Here is a 16,791-nt window from a genome sequence, read left to right on the forward strand (position 1 = left end):
CACCCCTTAAACCACACTGCCCCTACCAAAATACATCCCTTAAGCTACACTACTGCTACCAAAATCTACCCCTTAAGCCACACTACTGCTACCAAAATCTACCCCTTAAACCACACTACTGCTACCAAAATCTACCCCTTAAACCACATTACTGCTACCAAAACACACCCCTTAAACCACACTACTGCTACCAAAACACACCCCTTAAACCACACTACTGCTACCAAAATCTACCCCTTAAACCACACTACTGCTACCAAAATCTACTCCTTGAGCAATACCACTGCTCCCAAAATACACCCCTTAAACCACACTGCCCCTACCAAAATACATCCCTTAAGCCACACTTCTGCTACCAAAATACACCCCTTAAACCAGACTGCCCCAACCAAAATCCACCCCTTAAACCACACTGACTCTGCCAAAGTGTTTACAAAAAAAGAAGGGCAAACACTGATCCATAGAAATTAAGGGTTTGTAAAAATAAAAAAAAAATGAGGAAAAGACCAGTATGGTTCCTGATGAAAACTTGGGGCGATCAATGAGTACCTGGGACTTGATTTACAGAAAATACCAGGCAAGATTGTTAGTACAAAATTCATAATATGTGCACCATGGCATGCAAAGAATTCCTCCATCACTTTACTGAGTGCCTCTCATAACTCAGCGAAATATAGTGTTTAAAAGCACAATATGCCAGTCGCTCTCAAAGGAAACATTTATGGGCCCCACAAATCTAGACCACAATAATACTTTTTTTACAATTAATACATGAAATGTGCATTAAGGTAGAAGTATCTGTACCTTAAATGCACAAACTACCAGCTTTTACAAACTGAAACACCCCAAATTTTGATGACGGATCGGTTGCCTACACCCACACAGTGCTGAGCAAAGACCACTATGAGCGTACAGAACAGAGCAGAAGTATTAGTGTAATAAGACCTCCACTCCCAGGTGTGGCGCTGCTGCTGAAAAAGGTACTTAACCTGAACTGATTCTGTAGTCGCTCTTGATCGAGCTTCCGCCAAATGCTGAAATGCAAAAGTAATGTAACGGGCACAGAGATGAGGAACCTTGGCTTCGTTAATGGCACAAATATTGCATTCCAAATTCCGTTTGGGTGTGGATCATGTAAAATTACAAGTTGTCCTGTTGGCCTACCTTTGGAGGCAGAGGTGGGGGCACTTTGGGCCTCATGGTGTTGCTGGATGAGCTGGGGGGGTGGGGAGGGGTGTGAGAGGGTGAGACAATTAGAACCATACGATAATGCCTGTGCTATCCCAGAATTCCCCAGTCATTCATAAATGAACCCTGCATGCTAGGACAGTGTTAGCACACACCAGACCCCATAACACACTTCTCTGATTAGGACATTCACAATTAAGATGATTAGGAGAACTAACTGTTGATCTTGACCATCAATCACTGGTGATCTTGCATTCTTTTGACAGTTGGATCTTTTACAGTAAAGTACCTCAGCCTATATTCATAAAGCATCCCAGAGTAAGTGTGCTGAAATAGGCTCAGCTGTGCCTTTTTAGCTGTACATGAATACGGTCTAGATATGAACAGATCCTAGAGCAGCATTCCTGTTCCAAGATGCATTATGCATACAGGTACTGTAATGTGTTTAAAAGATAATCTTGTTAGGATCTTCATTTAGATCCCCAAGTCTGTTTAGGATTTTACCAATAAATCTAGGACGTTAAGTAGTCCAGTATTAGTGTTTGCTAATTTCCTAATATATATTCCACTATTTATTTCACTTATAGGGTGCGCAAGCTTCTTCCTGTTAGGATGTTTACTGTCAAGATCCGTGAATTGCATTGACCATGAGATTAACAGGAACACTTTACTCAAAGTTGGGTGCTTATGCAGCATTTATAATACCTTTATAAGTGTGACATAATGCATTATAACCATTGTCAAGCATCATACAGTGTACACAAAATTTGATTTATATGATGCAACGTTATTACTGTCAAAATGTGTCAATTACATGTATCATGTCTTGATATCAGTCTTTATAAAATGGTTTTAATGATTATATGCTTATCCCAGTATTTAGAGCTGACAATGGCATTTCAACATTTCAAAGAACCACTTCTAATAAAGTGCTACCAAATTAGCACATTTCAGACTTAAGTTTTACAGGTGTGATTCCCTGCAAACTGTCTGGAACCATTAAATCAACCAGAGGCAGAACTCCTTTCAAAGCAGGACATGGGCACAGGCACCAATTTGCAAAGCCAGCTGGGAAATGTAGTATCCACAATCCAAACATTGAAAGACCGAGAACACAACACTTCCACACAGTATCAGGTTCAGAAGTATACAAATGCTTCCATTACAGGATCACAGCGGCAGCTGCTGATGTCACAATCACCGATGAGGTCACAATGGCCAGGCGGATGAGAGCGGGAGTTGGGGGGAAGGGTGTCTTATGGTTATTATTGCCATGACAACTGAGCAGAGGCATGCATGACAGGTTTGCAGGCAAATTAATTTCCCAAAAAAATAAAACAAAATTAAATGAAAGCAAAGCCAAGAGGCTATTGAGAGGAGCGGGACACAAACAGCGCAGGTGCAAGCAGGGGTTGCTACGGCTACTGCGCAGTAATGAGCATGCTGGGGCTGGGTGAGTCAGGAAGAGGCCAAGCCAGGAGGCGGGGCCAGGAGGCGAAGGCGGAGCATATGAAATGAAGGCGTGGATGAAACTGGCAAGCCTTTCCATTCATTTTTTCTTTTTTTTTCTTTTTGGAGAAGGCAAGGCAAAGGGGGAGGGGCGTGATTCTGAGAGACTGGCAAAACTAAACTAAGAACACGAAAGGACTTACTGTTGAGTTTCATCATCATCACCACCATCATCATCATCATCATCATCCTCTAAATGTGCCACATGGCCCCTGAGGAGATGAAGGTAGCAAGGCTCAGTGGGGGGGCCGGGTTTCCGTTCAGCACCGTTACGGGCTTCAGCTGCTTTCTGTCCATGAGGTCAGGGGAGGGAAACCCCTTCCAGCCAGGGCCGGATCCGTTTCTGGATTTCGCGCTGGCTTCTGCTCTCAATACCCGATCACCTCTAATCATCTCTGTGATCTTAACACCTGACCATCCCAAATCATCTTTGTGATCTGACTTTTTTTTTTTTTAAAGCGATATTTATCGATAAGCACATGAATGACAGCTCTCATGCCCCAGTATTAGAAACTTAACTTCTGGTCTAATTGAGTGAAAGCAGCAAATTCACCAAACTGTACCAGGAGGATAATTAGTGGGAACATGAGTCAGCATGAATGAATACAGCCCTCCAGAAACAGAGTTCCCCACCCCTGCTACAGATGGAAGAAAACAGCAAAAAAATAAATTTAAATAAAAAATTTTCGGCATGCAGTTGCCTTTGAGAGGCACGCTCCTTTGTTTTTTTTTGTTTGTTTTGTTTTAGTTTTCAAGAGTTTTTTGCTGAGGGGTACAGTAGTAATAACAACAGTGATTAAAAAAAAAAAAAAAAAAAAATCAGGGTTTGCAGCAAATGAGTCCTCTGTTACATGGACTGGATAAGCCAGGGGAGGGTGTGGGGGGGGGGGGGGGGTTGGGGAGGGGGATGGGAGTAGGGGGTATGGCTGTTAGGTCACATCAAATATTAAAATATGAAACAATGTGGTTTTGGGGTAAAGCAGCAGGGATCGTCAGCCCTGGTCCTGGACAGCTGCAGGGTCTGCTGATTTTTGGCGTTACTCAGCACCTAACTGACCGATCACAGCAGCTGCTCACAGGGGCGCCTCCCTTCTCCTCTCCTGGTTCGCTGGGTCTGGACTGCCTTTTCATTTTTAAGACGAAAATAATACCCAGCAGGCCGTGCGGCGCCCCTGCGATTGACAGGTGTGCGAGGCCTACCTCTGATGCAGCTCCTCCTCCACAGATTTCAGAAGACTCCTGTGAGGAGAGAATGAAGAGGAAGGTCAGCCAAGCCCGTCTCACAAAAACACGAGCACACACGGTCAACCCCCGTTCTTCGTGAAATTAATAACGAACTTGAGGATTTCAGCAGCCTACATTCAGAGGGTAACTTGAAACATTTTCTAAGCCATATTTTAATCCTTTGAAGATCAGTTTTTTTTTGGGAATGTTTCTAAGTCAGTGTTTAGAACGTCATTGCTTTCACATACTGATTGTTACATCAGCATAAGAACGTGCAGTTGAGAACCTTCTAATCACATATTTGTGATCTCACACCTTAAAGGATTAAAAAGGGAAACTGCCATGAGATCATTTTTAGGAGATCAAAACAGCGGCAACTGGGAAGGGGCGGTAGTATCAGCACAAATAACGATGCCATTTGCCTCAATGTGTGATGACTAAAGAAGAGAGCGTCAATGGAGACAAGGGAGTTAAGCAGAGTTACTATTTTTACTCATCCCACTGATGTGTGTGTTTGTGTGTGCGCGCCTGCAAGTGCATGTGAGATAAAACCTCTACTGTACCTTTTTGTCATAAATCCATTCCAAAGTGCTCAATTTTTAAGCTTCAAATCTTCATATTTCAGTTTTAATAATTCAACACACAGCAGTTGAGCTCAGTATGTTGATTCAACAAACAAATTGTATGGCACTGAAGCCGGACTAAAGAAAAGAGTCGTGGTTATCTTTTATGTATTACCACTTAGTGGCCCTTCGACTGGAAGACCGGGCTCAGACTAAATAAGGGATGAGTCTGGCAGGACAGGAGCCACAATCAGTTCAGCGGCAGCAGTTCGCAGCGTGACATCATCAATACCGCCATACGGAACGCTGCCGAACAGCCAAGTGTGATGTCAGCTATTCTGCATGCATTTCCCAGCAAAAATTTAAAAGCAAAAAAAATTAATAAAAATAAAAAATTAAAATGAGTAAACTAGGCAAACCTCACTGTTAAACAGTTTTCCCAAACGTGGCCGTTCACTGCACTCAATACGTTCCGTTCTGAGGTCATTCTCAAGGTCAGTTCAGCTGGAGTAAATAACGGGCCGCTGTGTGTGCGTGTGTGTGTGTGTGTGTGTGTGTGTGTGTGTGTGTGTGTGTGTGTGTGTGTGTGTGCGCGTGTGTGTGTGTGTGCGTGTGTGTGCGTATGGACTTTGTCACACCATTCCATTCCATTCCATGGCCAACAGGAAGTGGGGAGTTTACCGTGTGTCTGAGTCCAGCTGCCGAAGAACGCTGGGACCGACGCAGGAATCTGCTGTGTGTGTGTGTGTGTGTGTGTGTGTGTGTGTGTGCGTGCGTGTGTGTGTGTCTGTGTGTTTGTGTGTGTGTGAGTGCGCGTGTGTGCATGTGTGTGTGTGTGGGCATGCGTGCTGTCACAATGTGCCTCCATCACTGACCTCTCAGTAAAAATATACCTGCAGTACTGACACAATCAGCTTCCATCACGGTCCTCACAGCCCAAACACACCCGCAGTACTGACCCACCGCCCACACAGAGCAGCGTCTGTCTGGCCCACTTACTTGTTCCCTCCCAGGATGGAGCCTCCGGGGGAACCCTGCTCGTAATCCAGGGGCGAGTCCTGGGGAGAGCACATCGGGAGGAACAATCAGGACCCCCCCGCCTCCAGAGATCACACCACCAGCGCTTTAAAACCCCGCATCGCCCCCCCGCCCACCACACCGCACCACACCGGGGTCAAACACACGTTTGAAATAAAAAAAGACAAACTTCGCAGAGGCAGGTTTTTTTCCCCCCACAGATGATGGGCTGGTGGCTGACTGATCGAATTTCAGTGAAAAGGAACTGGGAGAAACGTATCCGGGACTGACCTTCTGGTGCAAAATATTTTTCACATTTGGCACAATGAAAGCATGAAGCGATTCTTTGGACCGAAACGTCGACCCGGACAATTTTTGATTGGGAAGTCTGAGAATATTGGAGGCAGCCACTTTAGATGCCAGTAAGTTTGAAAAAGTTTCCTTCAGACCCCTGAGAAATCAACTAAACGTGTAAAACAATGCAATGCTGTGTTTTGGCACAAACATTTGAAGAATTCTGTCCTGAAGATCGGCAAAAATCAGTTTTAAATCTGTCAGTATACTGCAGGGGTGAAACCGGCATCTAAAGGGTTAAAGTATTTCAAATAACATATTTGACCCAGGCCTGATGCACATCAATAAATAACACTTTCTAAATTAGAACCCCAGCATGACCTTTACTGTTTAATAACTTACCTTTTTCATATATAGCAGATGTAGGTAAACAATTGGAGCCATGCACACGAGTTGAATTACTATTCAACTAATAATACCTGGGTTCAGTGATTTTCATAAAGGTTTTCTTTGAGTGACATTTAGAGAAAATTGTGACCAATGACCAAAGCGAAAGGAGAGAAAAATAAAGATTGAAGCCAACATTGAAGCAGACATTTTAAAATTCAAACACAGCAGTGCTATGGACTCAAGTGAGATGAAATGGCTGACCCAGAAAATAAAACAAGAAAATACTGAAAATACTTCTAGATTTCTACCCGTCGAAAAAGAAAACTACATTTGTGCAGATTAAGCAAACCATGGGAGTTAAATACTATCATTATCACAAGAGCTCAAATAACAGAGGAGCCATACCCTCTAGTTGAGCGAACAAAAAACAAAATGAAATTTAATGAAAAGCCCTCAAAATAAACCGCAAGCTTTTTTTCAGCTCTTAATTACGCAATTACTCTGTGCACAAATGACACAAATTATCCCTAAACTCTTGAGTCTCAGGAACATAGAGCCACTAAAATTCGGCTCTCGATCAGAGAGTCCCGCAATGCCCTCAGAACGCGTCATACCGCGGGGACCGGCCCTGAGTGACAGGAGCTGTCCGGAGCTGACTGACAGCTGCCTCGCTGCGCAGCGCAGCGCAGCGCATTCAGACGAGGACACGCTTCCGCAGAGTGCAAATCGGGTCTGACAGACCGCGCGCACGCTAGGCTACTTAAAACAGCACCGCCGCGCCCTGGTCCTGCGTTTCGCCCCATCGCCCGGTCGTTTCTTTTATAAGGACACGAACACGGTGGTAGCTTTGAACGCTTTTCCCGCCTTTTTTCGTCCCAGTTAGGAACGCTCGATCGTATTCGCCAGCCGAGCTCGTTTCTGCGACCCCCGCTGACGATTCAGGAGAGCACAGACGAGCGCCCGTTCTCCTCTGGAACACGCCATGGCAACTGGAACAGTGATTTAACAGACACCGGACTGTGGGGCCTATCCACCCACTGGAACAGTGCCTCAACAGATACCAGACCATGGGGCCCATCCACACACTAGAACAGAGCCTCAACAGATACCAGATATTGTGGCCCATTCCCACACTGGAACAGTGCCTTAACAGACACCAGACTGTGGGGCCCATCCACACACTGGAACAGAAAATAACTATTACGCTAAATAAATATAAGCAGCAGAATACAGATTGCGATAAATTACACGTACGTGTTTTGCCTGTACACGTACATACAGGCAAAACAGAACCTACGCACAAAATAAGCCCAAAAATTGTGACTGCAGAGCATGAGGTGTGAGAGAAGGACTTGGATGAGGTTTGTTTTTGGCAGGTAGACGGGTGTCCTGTCAGGAGGAGAGTTATGGCCGCGGGCTGGCACTGCTGTAGGTTAACCGGACCCAGGAGGCCTGGCAGACTCCAGCCCCCAGCACTGGGCCTAAAGCCTGGATTTCACCGGTAAATACTGAGATTCACAGCCGGAAAACGCGCCAAATTTATGTCACCGCGGACACAAAAGTCCGACAAGCAGAATAAGTGACAGGGCCTTCGGCTCCCAAACGGCCGTGACCGAAACAAACAAAAAACGAACACAGAATAGCACAAAAAAAGAATAAACAACCGACCAGGTATGTGACTGAACATGTGATGAACTGCAAAACGAAATGATAACCTACGTTTTAACATCACTGCTATGTAGTTAATAGGTTGCAGGTTCAAATCCCAGGTGGGATAGCGTTGCGGACTCCTAACCAGCATTTCTGCAGTAAAAAATATCCAGCTGTATAAAAGCACTGCATGCTAAACTGCAAGCTAAGTGTAAAGCACTCCGGCTAAAGTTACTCTGCTAATTACCCAAATATAAAAATGCTAATTCTGGCTGTAGCTCCAGCCCCGAGAAGGAGGAGCAGAAGGGGATCACATGTGCCTGTGTGTATCTAGGCCCGAGAGAGGAGTCGCTCCGGCAAGTTCCGGAACCCTGTAGGGAAGGGGGGGGGGGAGGGGGGGAGGGGTTCTGAGTGGCAGATCTCTCAACTCGAGCCGATTGGCTTTTTAAAAGCGATTTCTCGTGAAGGTCAAGAGCGAGAATGTCTGCCCACATCAAAGAGCCAACAGGCAAGGGCCAAGCGAAAACAGCTCGGAATGCAAATTAAGACACGACGCGTTTAGCATTCTTCCCTCGGCCCGCGGCCGATCAGCTTGCGCCGGTCCTGATAACCAGAGAAAACAAGAACACGCTACAAAAACGGCAAAAAAAGGAGCCGCTCGGTCATTCCAATCCAGGTCATTAATAATAATTATCTAAAAATCAGATAACGACAAAAGGCTAGTGAATCGAGAAAACGGGAATGGCCACATTCATCACAACAACCGGTACCACTGCGAGACTAAAAAGGAAAAAAAAAAAAAACACTGCACAAACTGTTTAAGTCAAAGCACCCTGAAGAAATCTGTAACTCCCAGATGAACTCAGTGTCAGTGGATTCCTGCGTTTTTCCTCTGGTTTTGCTATGGGCGTTGTTAGGCAATATTGAGGAAGCAGAATAAACCAGGCTTAAATGAAGCAGCAACACTTCAAATGATGCATCGCCCAGCAGAATCCCCCCCCCCCCCCCCCCGCCAGTTGCCTTTGGCATAAACCTTTTCAGCCAAGTGGGGAGATTGATTTTTCCTACCTTTCGCGAGCGCAGTTTACCTCGCGCAGCACACCGCCGTGTCATTATTCATCTTCCGCGTTTCTGCTGATGTAACGGAGCTCACGATTGGCCGTGCCGTTTTGGGGGCCGCCCGAGTGCCCGTTGTTCTCTGCAGGGCGTGTCTCGCCACGGACCCACAGCGGTTGCTGGGCGAGGGCAGGAAGGCCTAGGTAGCGTCCCCCACGAAGGTGGAGGCAGGGCTGGCTAGCGTTCCTACTCGAGTCCCAGGCTACGGGACTGCTCCACCACAAGCGGCCTAAACTCCGTTCCAACCACACCCGGGCCAAATACTTTATTTTAAATACTTTAACTTTTACTTCAAACGCCAATAAACTTCCTATGAGGCTGCTGACAATTTAAAGAAGAAATATCAATACATTTCTTTCATACCATTATGCATGCTGGTGAGTAAACATGTTTTGTTGAAAATTCTCAGGGATCTCCAGGAGTGCTTACAAATAAGAAGTATTCCCAAATGCGCATTTGAATTCACAAGCTGCTAACCTTAAAAAACCCTAATCACTGGGGCTCCACCGTGAATATAAATCTAAAGGTTAGCTACTCATAAACTAGCCACATTACAGACACCTTCTTCATGCACAACTTTCACAGAAAAACCCTTCCTGCTTTGAAGAAGGGACCCCTGCTCAGGCACTAAGCACTTCCCGCTTTGAAGCAGAGGCCCCTGGGAAAATGAACGGCTCGAGCGAGCTGGCTCGCCTCCGGGGGCCACACGCAACTGTCGAGGCCTGTTTGAAGCCACAGGAGCCCAGAAGTGACAGGGCCCACAAACACAGCCGTCCACACTTCTGTAAAAATTATAATAAATGCACATCTTCAAAACAGTTTGTCATCTATGCATCTGGGGATACAAATAGCAACAACAACAGGAACAGAAGAGACAGATCTGTACAACAGAAGACGGCACAGATCACGAGGACCTCCACCCACAGCGACGCCAGCCACCAGGCGAGAACGGACGAAGCAACCGACTGACTGACAGGCACACAGAGACGGACGGACGGACAGACAGACAGACGGACAACGCGAGCTGGCAGGAACTCGGCCGGAGGCAGGAAGCGTCGGCAGAGGACAGGATGAAAAACGAGTGTTACGAGAAAAAAGAAAACGGCGCGCGGAAGATGAGGCGAAGGCACGAAAAAAAAAATAAAAAGATGATGTTAATAAATGATAGAAACAGGCAAATATACCAGGTAAGGTCTTGCAGTGTAGTATATTTCTTCTGCACAGTCCAAATAATCGTCAGTGTCGGGCTGTTTAGCAGACAGACCAAGAAATTAAAGTTATTCACATCCAGGTCACGGGGTCAAGGGGGAAGACACAGAATGTGAGGAGGGAGAGGAGGAGGTAGTGAATGAGGGGCTGACAAATTATCAGGGGGGGGGGGGATCGGGGTTTTGTAATTGCTGAGAGTGGCTGGGCTGTGCTGTAGAGGGGGGGGTGCCTGTTCCTGAAGAGCTGCAGTGCCTGCTGGTTTTTGGCATGTTTCAGCATATATGCTGCTTAATTTAACTCACTGATACAGAGACCAATCCACACACCTGGCTTCCAGGGTCTGCTGACTGAATGTAAATCAGAGAAACCTGCAGACACTGCGGCCATCCAGGACTGGAGTGAAACCTGCAGACACTGCAGCCCTCCTGGACTGGAGTTAAACCTGCAGACACTGTGGCCCTCCAGGAGTTTGACACTGTACACAGAGTGCTTTTCAGGGATGCCATTTATTTAAAAAATCTGGAAACTGATTACCTTTTTTAGACCCTAAATGTCTCAAACAGAGGTAGAGGACCTTGTGCACACACACACCAACACACACTCACATGCGTGCACACACACACAGACACGCACAGACACACACACACACACACACACACACACACACACACACACACACACACAGAGCTGATTGCAGAATGTGCAGTAGTTAAAGCCAAATGCCAATGGCCTCCAGAGACATTATAGAGTCAAAAAAAAAAGAAATCAATATTTCCTGATTAATCAGGAAAAATCCAGGAAAGTCACATTCTCTGGCTTTTCCTTTCACAGCCTCTACTCTCCACACAGAACACAAACCAGGGATTAGTTGGAGTGTTTTTGTCGAAAAGGATGAAGAAATATAAAAATAATCCAAAAGTCTGGAAGTCAGGAAGCTCTAAAGGTTACAACAGCGGGTTATATAATAGGATGTACATTAATGCTGCAGTCAGAAGTGGGGAACCACAATATTGAATTTAATTAAAATAAATACACAGATATAAACAAGGAGATACATCCGACACCAAATTACCAAATAAAAATGAAGCTGAGTGGAGCAAGTGCCCCAATCGATACGGATATCTTGAGCTTGGACTCAATTATGATCAATTGCCTGACACTGTGGGCAGCATTTGTATGCAAGCATAACTTCAGACCATCATGAGCACAACACTCAGCGAGATGAGGTAAAGTATTGACTGAATTTTGCCCACAGACAAATTAAAAATAAATTTTTTTTGTGTTTTTCTTGGCAAGCTCTATGATTGGGAAATTTTAAGTTGCCAAACTTGTTTTTGTATTGAAAAACGTAACACAAATCAGAGAGAGAGAGGGAGGGAGAGAAAGGGTCAGAGAGAGGGGAGGGGAGATGATCTGAAGAGTAAGAGACAGTTTCAGGTGCCGCCGGATGATAGGCTGCTGACGCGTGATGTCAGAGCCCCTCTGGCCTGTAGGGTCGGGGTCTGGCAAGGGGGAGGGGACGTGGGGGCAGCGGGTTGCCGCAGCGACCGGCAGGGTCACTCACCGGCTCGTGATGAGGTGCCGTCTCCTTCCGCAGAGGGGGGTCGAACTTGACCTGGTCGACTGCGCGGAGGCGGGGAGGAGAACAAAAAGAGACGGGCTTCACTCCTCTATTTACAGGCAACGTAAAACCCTTCATCCTTCCTTCATACACCCTTTCATCCCAATCTCTCTCAGATTACTTTCACACCGACGGCCACTTTTCGGAATCATTTTTAACGTGCTGTAAGTAACCAGCGCGTTTCCGTGAAGGACATTCTGACCTTGACAGGAGGTGGACTGAGGAGAAATAGCGTGCGTCAATTTTCAAGTTCACGTTCCTGGGAGGGTCACGTCGGGTTTCAGAGTTGGTTCCTGTGCCTCGTGGTGACTCTAACGTACCAGCACCGTGACATTGAGACAGGAATCTGAAATAATTCTGTGCGTCGGGTCCCTCTCACCCACGCGGCCCTGTACGTTTCATTCTGAGCTCTTTAATTGGGGAGGGGGGCCTCAAGAACGGGAGAGGCTAACGCCGCGGCGCGGCTTGGCTCGGCTCGCTCTTCAGCTTCTAATGGAAGCGGTTCGAATTTCACGCGGCTGAGATGCGCGCGTCTCCAGGGAGACAGAGGTGCCCCGCGCTCAGCGACACTTTAGAGGTGAGAATGCGAATGTGTCAGCGAGGTGAGAGAGGCGCTAGCTGCACTAGCGCTCCTGCGTTTCTGTGCGCGGCGCACAGCGTGTGAAGGGAGATGAGAGGGCTTTGGCTCGCGGTGCGGCGCACACACGTACGTACATGCGGCTCACACATACGCACAGAAACGACTGCGCACACACGAACGCCCACACGCACACACACGCACACGCATGCACGCCCACCCACACAATCACAAACACACACACACACAAACAACTGTGCGAGCACACATGAACACACACCCACCAACACATACACTCTTTCTCCACACACACTCACACACACACACACACACGTATACTCTCTCACACACACACACACACAAACACATACTCTCACTCACTCACAAACACACACACATGAACTTTCTCTCTGACACACACACACACAAACACACAGACACACACACTCATGCATGAATGCATGCACACACACACACACACTCTCTCTCTATCTCACTCACACACACACTGAAACTCACAGTTAATCTCAGACAGGGTCTTCCCTTCCCGGTTGCTCCGGCTGGTTGAGTGGATTCTCTGGGGAACGACCACGGGGGGCTGCGGAAATTCAATCAACACACAAATTCCACAGTAAATTTCCCCATCAGCAGCAACAGCAGCCTAACCGGGCTCAGAAACGGCTGGCTGTGAGCTATCCCTTCAGCACCAACTTACACCGGCTTTCAGTTCAGTGAAGGGACACAGCCACACTTTTCTTGATTGACAGGGTGTACTGGTTCATTCCATTGATGATAATGCAACAAAGTCACCCGAACCTCTCACAGTAATGAATAAGTTGGAACCACAAACAATCAAATATACAAACCATAAAAAATCCATGCTCATGTTAATGTTTTTTTTTTTAAATGCACACAGCAACTAAACTATACATTGGAAGCATGCGTAATTCATATATATGGTAGTATCCAGAAAGATGACAAATCCAGCTATCTCCAGCTTTGCAATGCAGCCCAGGAAACTCAAACTCCAGTCCTGGAGGGCCACCGTGTCTGCAGGTTTAACTCCAGTCCTGGAGGGCAGCAGTGTCTGCAGGTTTAACTCCAGTCCAGGAGGGGCCACAGTGTCTGCAGGCTTAACTCCAGTCCTGGAGGGCTACACTGTCTGCAGGTTTAACTCCAGTCCTGGAGGGGCCACAGTGTCTGCAGGTTTAACTCCAGTCCTGGAGGGCCGCAGCGTCTGCAGGTTTAACTCCAGTCCTGGAGGGCCGCAGCGTCTGCAGGCTTAACTCCAGTCCCGAAGTTATACTTTAAACTCAAACCTCAGCCGCTAACGTGTCTCGGCAGAGTAATGTTTTGGCAACATCTCCGCACCTGCGCCGCGTCAGCCGCGATGAGGCGCATTATTCATGCGCGTTCCGGATCCTTCCGTTACCCAGAAAAGCTCATCTATCGCCACCATTTGCATTTTTATTCGCCGCTGGTGTGAAACATTCCAGCGCACAAATGGCAGCTTCGGGGGTAGTTCGCTCTCCTGAATTCATGGGAGACTCCAGCGAGCGGGGAGTTCACTGCCTGCGTTTCCTGTGCTCGATTCCTGCACTGCTGCCATTGCAAACAGCACTGGGTCTAAAAATGATTTGAAATTCAGACATTTTGACATAAAAATTCTTCAGGTTCCTCCATTTTTAAAGAAACATTAATTTACAACAGTATCCAGAAGAAAACATTGCCATTTGTGCTCTTTGCCATAACCCTAACCATTTAAAAAAAAAATATTGACATCCAACGTGGGGGCTAAGCCAGTTCCCATCCTAATTAGGAATGTCCAAAATAACCATTTTAACCCTAATTTGTTGGAAATTCTCAGGGATCTGCAAAAGCGTTCTCAAATTTTTCCTTCCTTAAGGCACGAGCTGCTCTTAAGGTACCAGCCAGCCGTCCGCTTCCCTGGAAGGAGGCGAGCTTGAAGGCCGTGCTTCCTTCAGCATTTCAACTCAGTGTTTCGTTTTTGTTGTTGTTGTTCAAAATGAAGAGAGGGAAAACCGCTCGCGAATTTTACATATGCTAAGCCCTTAAGACCATCTAACGCTATTGGACAGCGAGCCGTCAGTGGGGGCGAAAGGGGAAAGTACAAGGCTCTTTTCCCTTTCATGAAAGATCAACTGCAAAGATGAGTTGCACTTTTATTTACAGTAGTAAACTGGGGCCTTTTTAGCAAATTTGGCAGAAAAAAAAACAGCTTGGCGGGAAGGAACACTTCTGTGACACCTTTGAAACCTGCTTTTGAAGTGGGTAATTAAATGTTAAAAAAAAAAAAAAACTTCCATTAAGATAACTGATAGCTGTTACCCCACTAACAGCTTGCTCTCAGTGACTCCACAGGTAAAGCAAGGTCTCTGCCTTTATCCACAATACAGATTCCTCCAATGAGCCAGCACTGTGAGACTGGGAAAAACCTTAATATTTATGTATGCATGTGCCTTTTCCCCATGCTGACTGTATGAAACCAGCTGCAGATTTCTCTGGGGTTTAAGGAATTAATTCCAATCCAACTCACAGGCCATGCCTTATAAACCCATTAAACACTTACACACACACACACACACAAACTTGTACACATGCTTTCACACAACACACGAGTAAATGCACACTTACACACACACACACACACACAAACAAACTCACACGCATGCTTTCACACAACACATGAGTAATTCCACAATTACACACACACACACACACACACACAATCTCCATTCCCCAGTGTTCAGAATGAACCCAGCCTGGTATTGCAGTATTTAAGTGCAGTTAGACAGGAAAGCCAGCACACCTCTGTAGCTCAAACACACACACCATAACACACACACACACACAAACACACACACACACACACACACACACCCCGGTACCTTTCCACGCGCAGCGAAGCGCAGAGCCCGTCGAGACACGGGCGTGATGGGGAGAAACAGACCCCGGTATTTAAACTGAGGGGCGGGGAGAAGGGAGAGAGAGAGATAGAGAGAGAAACAGACCCCGGTATTTAAACTGAGGGGCGGGGAGAAGGGAGAGATAGAGAGAGAAACAGAGCAGACACTACACCTGTAGTTATAAAAAAAGAGATGATGTTCAACACGGGGTGTGTCATGTAAGCACGAGTGACCCCAACACACCACAGCGCCCCCTGCTGGGAAACCCAGAGCCGCAAGAATGTGAGAGCCTGTGTCCAGGGAGAAAAACCTTCTCATATATTGTCTGGATAAGTCGAGAGAGCCCAGATCTGAACGCAGAAACGCACTGCCGTTTTTCCATCGCCACTTTTCCCTTTTAATTCGTCAGGGGACTTAATAAATAAAGGCTTTTTAAAGGGTCCGATTCGCCTTCCTCCATCAAGAGCGCCTCGAGGCTTTTTGAAAATAAGCCCAATAATTTTTCATCTTTGGCTTAGCCAGTTTTTCTTCATCTAATGAGATGGATCCCTTCTTTTCCCAGAACGCTCTGCTTCCTGCAGTTGGGAGTTACATTACACACTATTTTAGCATAATAGTGCAGGATCTCCGGCTTATTCGCCGCATCCAAATATGCCCCAGGTTTCAATACTATAATGACAGGATGGCATTAGAGGCTAGTAGTACAGAGGCTAGATAACAGAGCATGGAACTCAGAGGTTGCAGGCTCAAATCCCAAGTGGAGCATTGCCACTGTACCAGCAAATTCTCCTGAAATATGACAGTCACAGTCCAGCTATAAAAACGGACAGAATATGAGAATAAACTGCTGTGGTTGAGAAAGGAGGGGCTTACCTCAGGCTCTGGCTCGTCGTCATCAAAGTCAGGGTAGGTGGAGTGGTCGGGGTTGTTGGCCTTGTCCAGGAGCTCGATGGCCAGCGTCCGACTGAGGGGCTGAGAGACAAAGGGATGCTGGGATACGGGGAGAATAAAAAACAGAGGAGGAACAGGTCAGGGTTCACGGTCGGAGCTCCACCTCTCTATCGATCATCCCGGTGAAAGGCAAGCGCTGGCGTGAGTCAGCACTGAAGGCCCCCAAGCCCTGCCATTGGCTGCTGCTAAGAGATCACAACCTTGTCATAGGCTAACTGCATTAACTGACACAGTTGAATTTCAGCCCTGCCTTTTGCTGACACTTTGTGATGCCCGCCATTCCATTGGCTGGTGCTGCTGGACGTGGTTGCTGATTGGCCTCTTCTTACCTGCAACAGCTTCTCAGTTGATGGCCTTTTCTTCGGGTTTTTCGTCAACGCTACTTTCACAAAATGGTGGAAATTATTTGTCCTTCGACATAAAGAAAAGAAACAAACAAAGGTTTAGAAGTGATTCCAATTACAGCAATATACACCAGCCTTTATCAGCTGGCATGGTTATATTAACTGCACCCAAAAGACTATCTTTTCATTATTTTTTATTAAAATATGAATT

At 46.5% G+C, this 16,791-nt stretch overlaps 1 protein-coding gene across 9 annotated transcripts in view; it reads right to left on the reverse strand.

Annotated features, from left to right (window-relative positions):
* map4k3b (mitogen-activated protein kinase kinase kinase kinase 3b) overlaps positions 1-16,791 on the reverse strand; it is an 82,920-nt gene that overhangs the window by 14,331 nt on the left and 51,798 nt on the right. For 3 of the 9 annotated variants that reach the window (XM_035404150.1, XM_035404149.1, XM_035404154.1), the window contains exons 11-19: positions 16,566-16,647; positions 16,159-16,275; positions 12,878-12,956; positions 11,725-11,783; positions 10,136-10,198; positions 5,484-5,542; positions 3,898-3,936; positions 2,841-2,909; positions 1,165-1,216 (exon numbers count right to left, since the gene is read on the reverse strand). In XM_035404150.1, the coding sequence (XP_035260041.1) occupies positions 1,165-1,216; positions 2,841-2,909; positions 3,898-3,936; positions 5,484-5,542; positions 10,136-10,198; positions 11,725-11,783; positions 12,878-12,956; positions 16,159-16,275; positions 16,566-16,647 (619 nt within the window). Of the gene's footprint in view, positions 1-989; positions 1,035-1,164; positions 1,217-2,840; positions 2,910-3,897; positions 3,937-5,483; positions 5,543-10,135; positions 10,199-11,724; positions 11,784-12,877; positions 12,957-16,158; positions 16,276-16,565; positions 16,648-16,791 lie in introns of all 9 variants that reach the window. The other 6 variants (XM_035404153.1, XM_035404152.1, XM_035404151.1 and 3 more) reach the window with 4 other exon arrangements.

The sequence above is a fragment of the Anguilla anguilla genome, chromosome 2 (genome assembly GCF_013347855.1).
Source record: "Anguilla anguilla isolate fAngAng1 chromosome 2, fAngAng1.pri, whole genome shotgun sequence".
Taxonomy (NCBI): domain Eukaryota; kingdom Metazoa; phylum Chordata; class Actinopteri; order Anguilliformes; family Anguillidae; genus Anguilla; species Anguilla anguilla.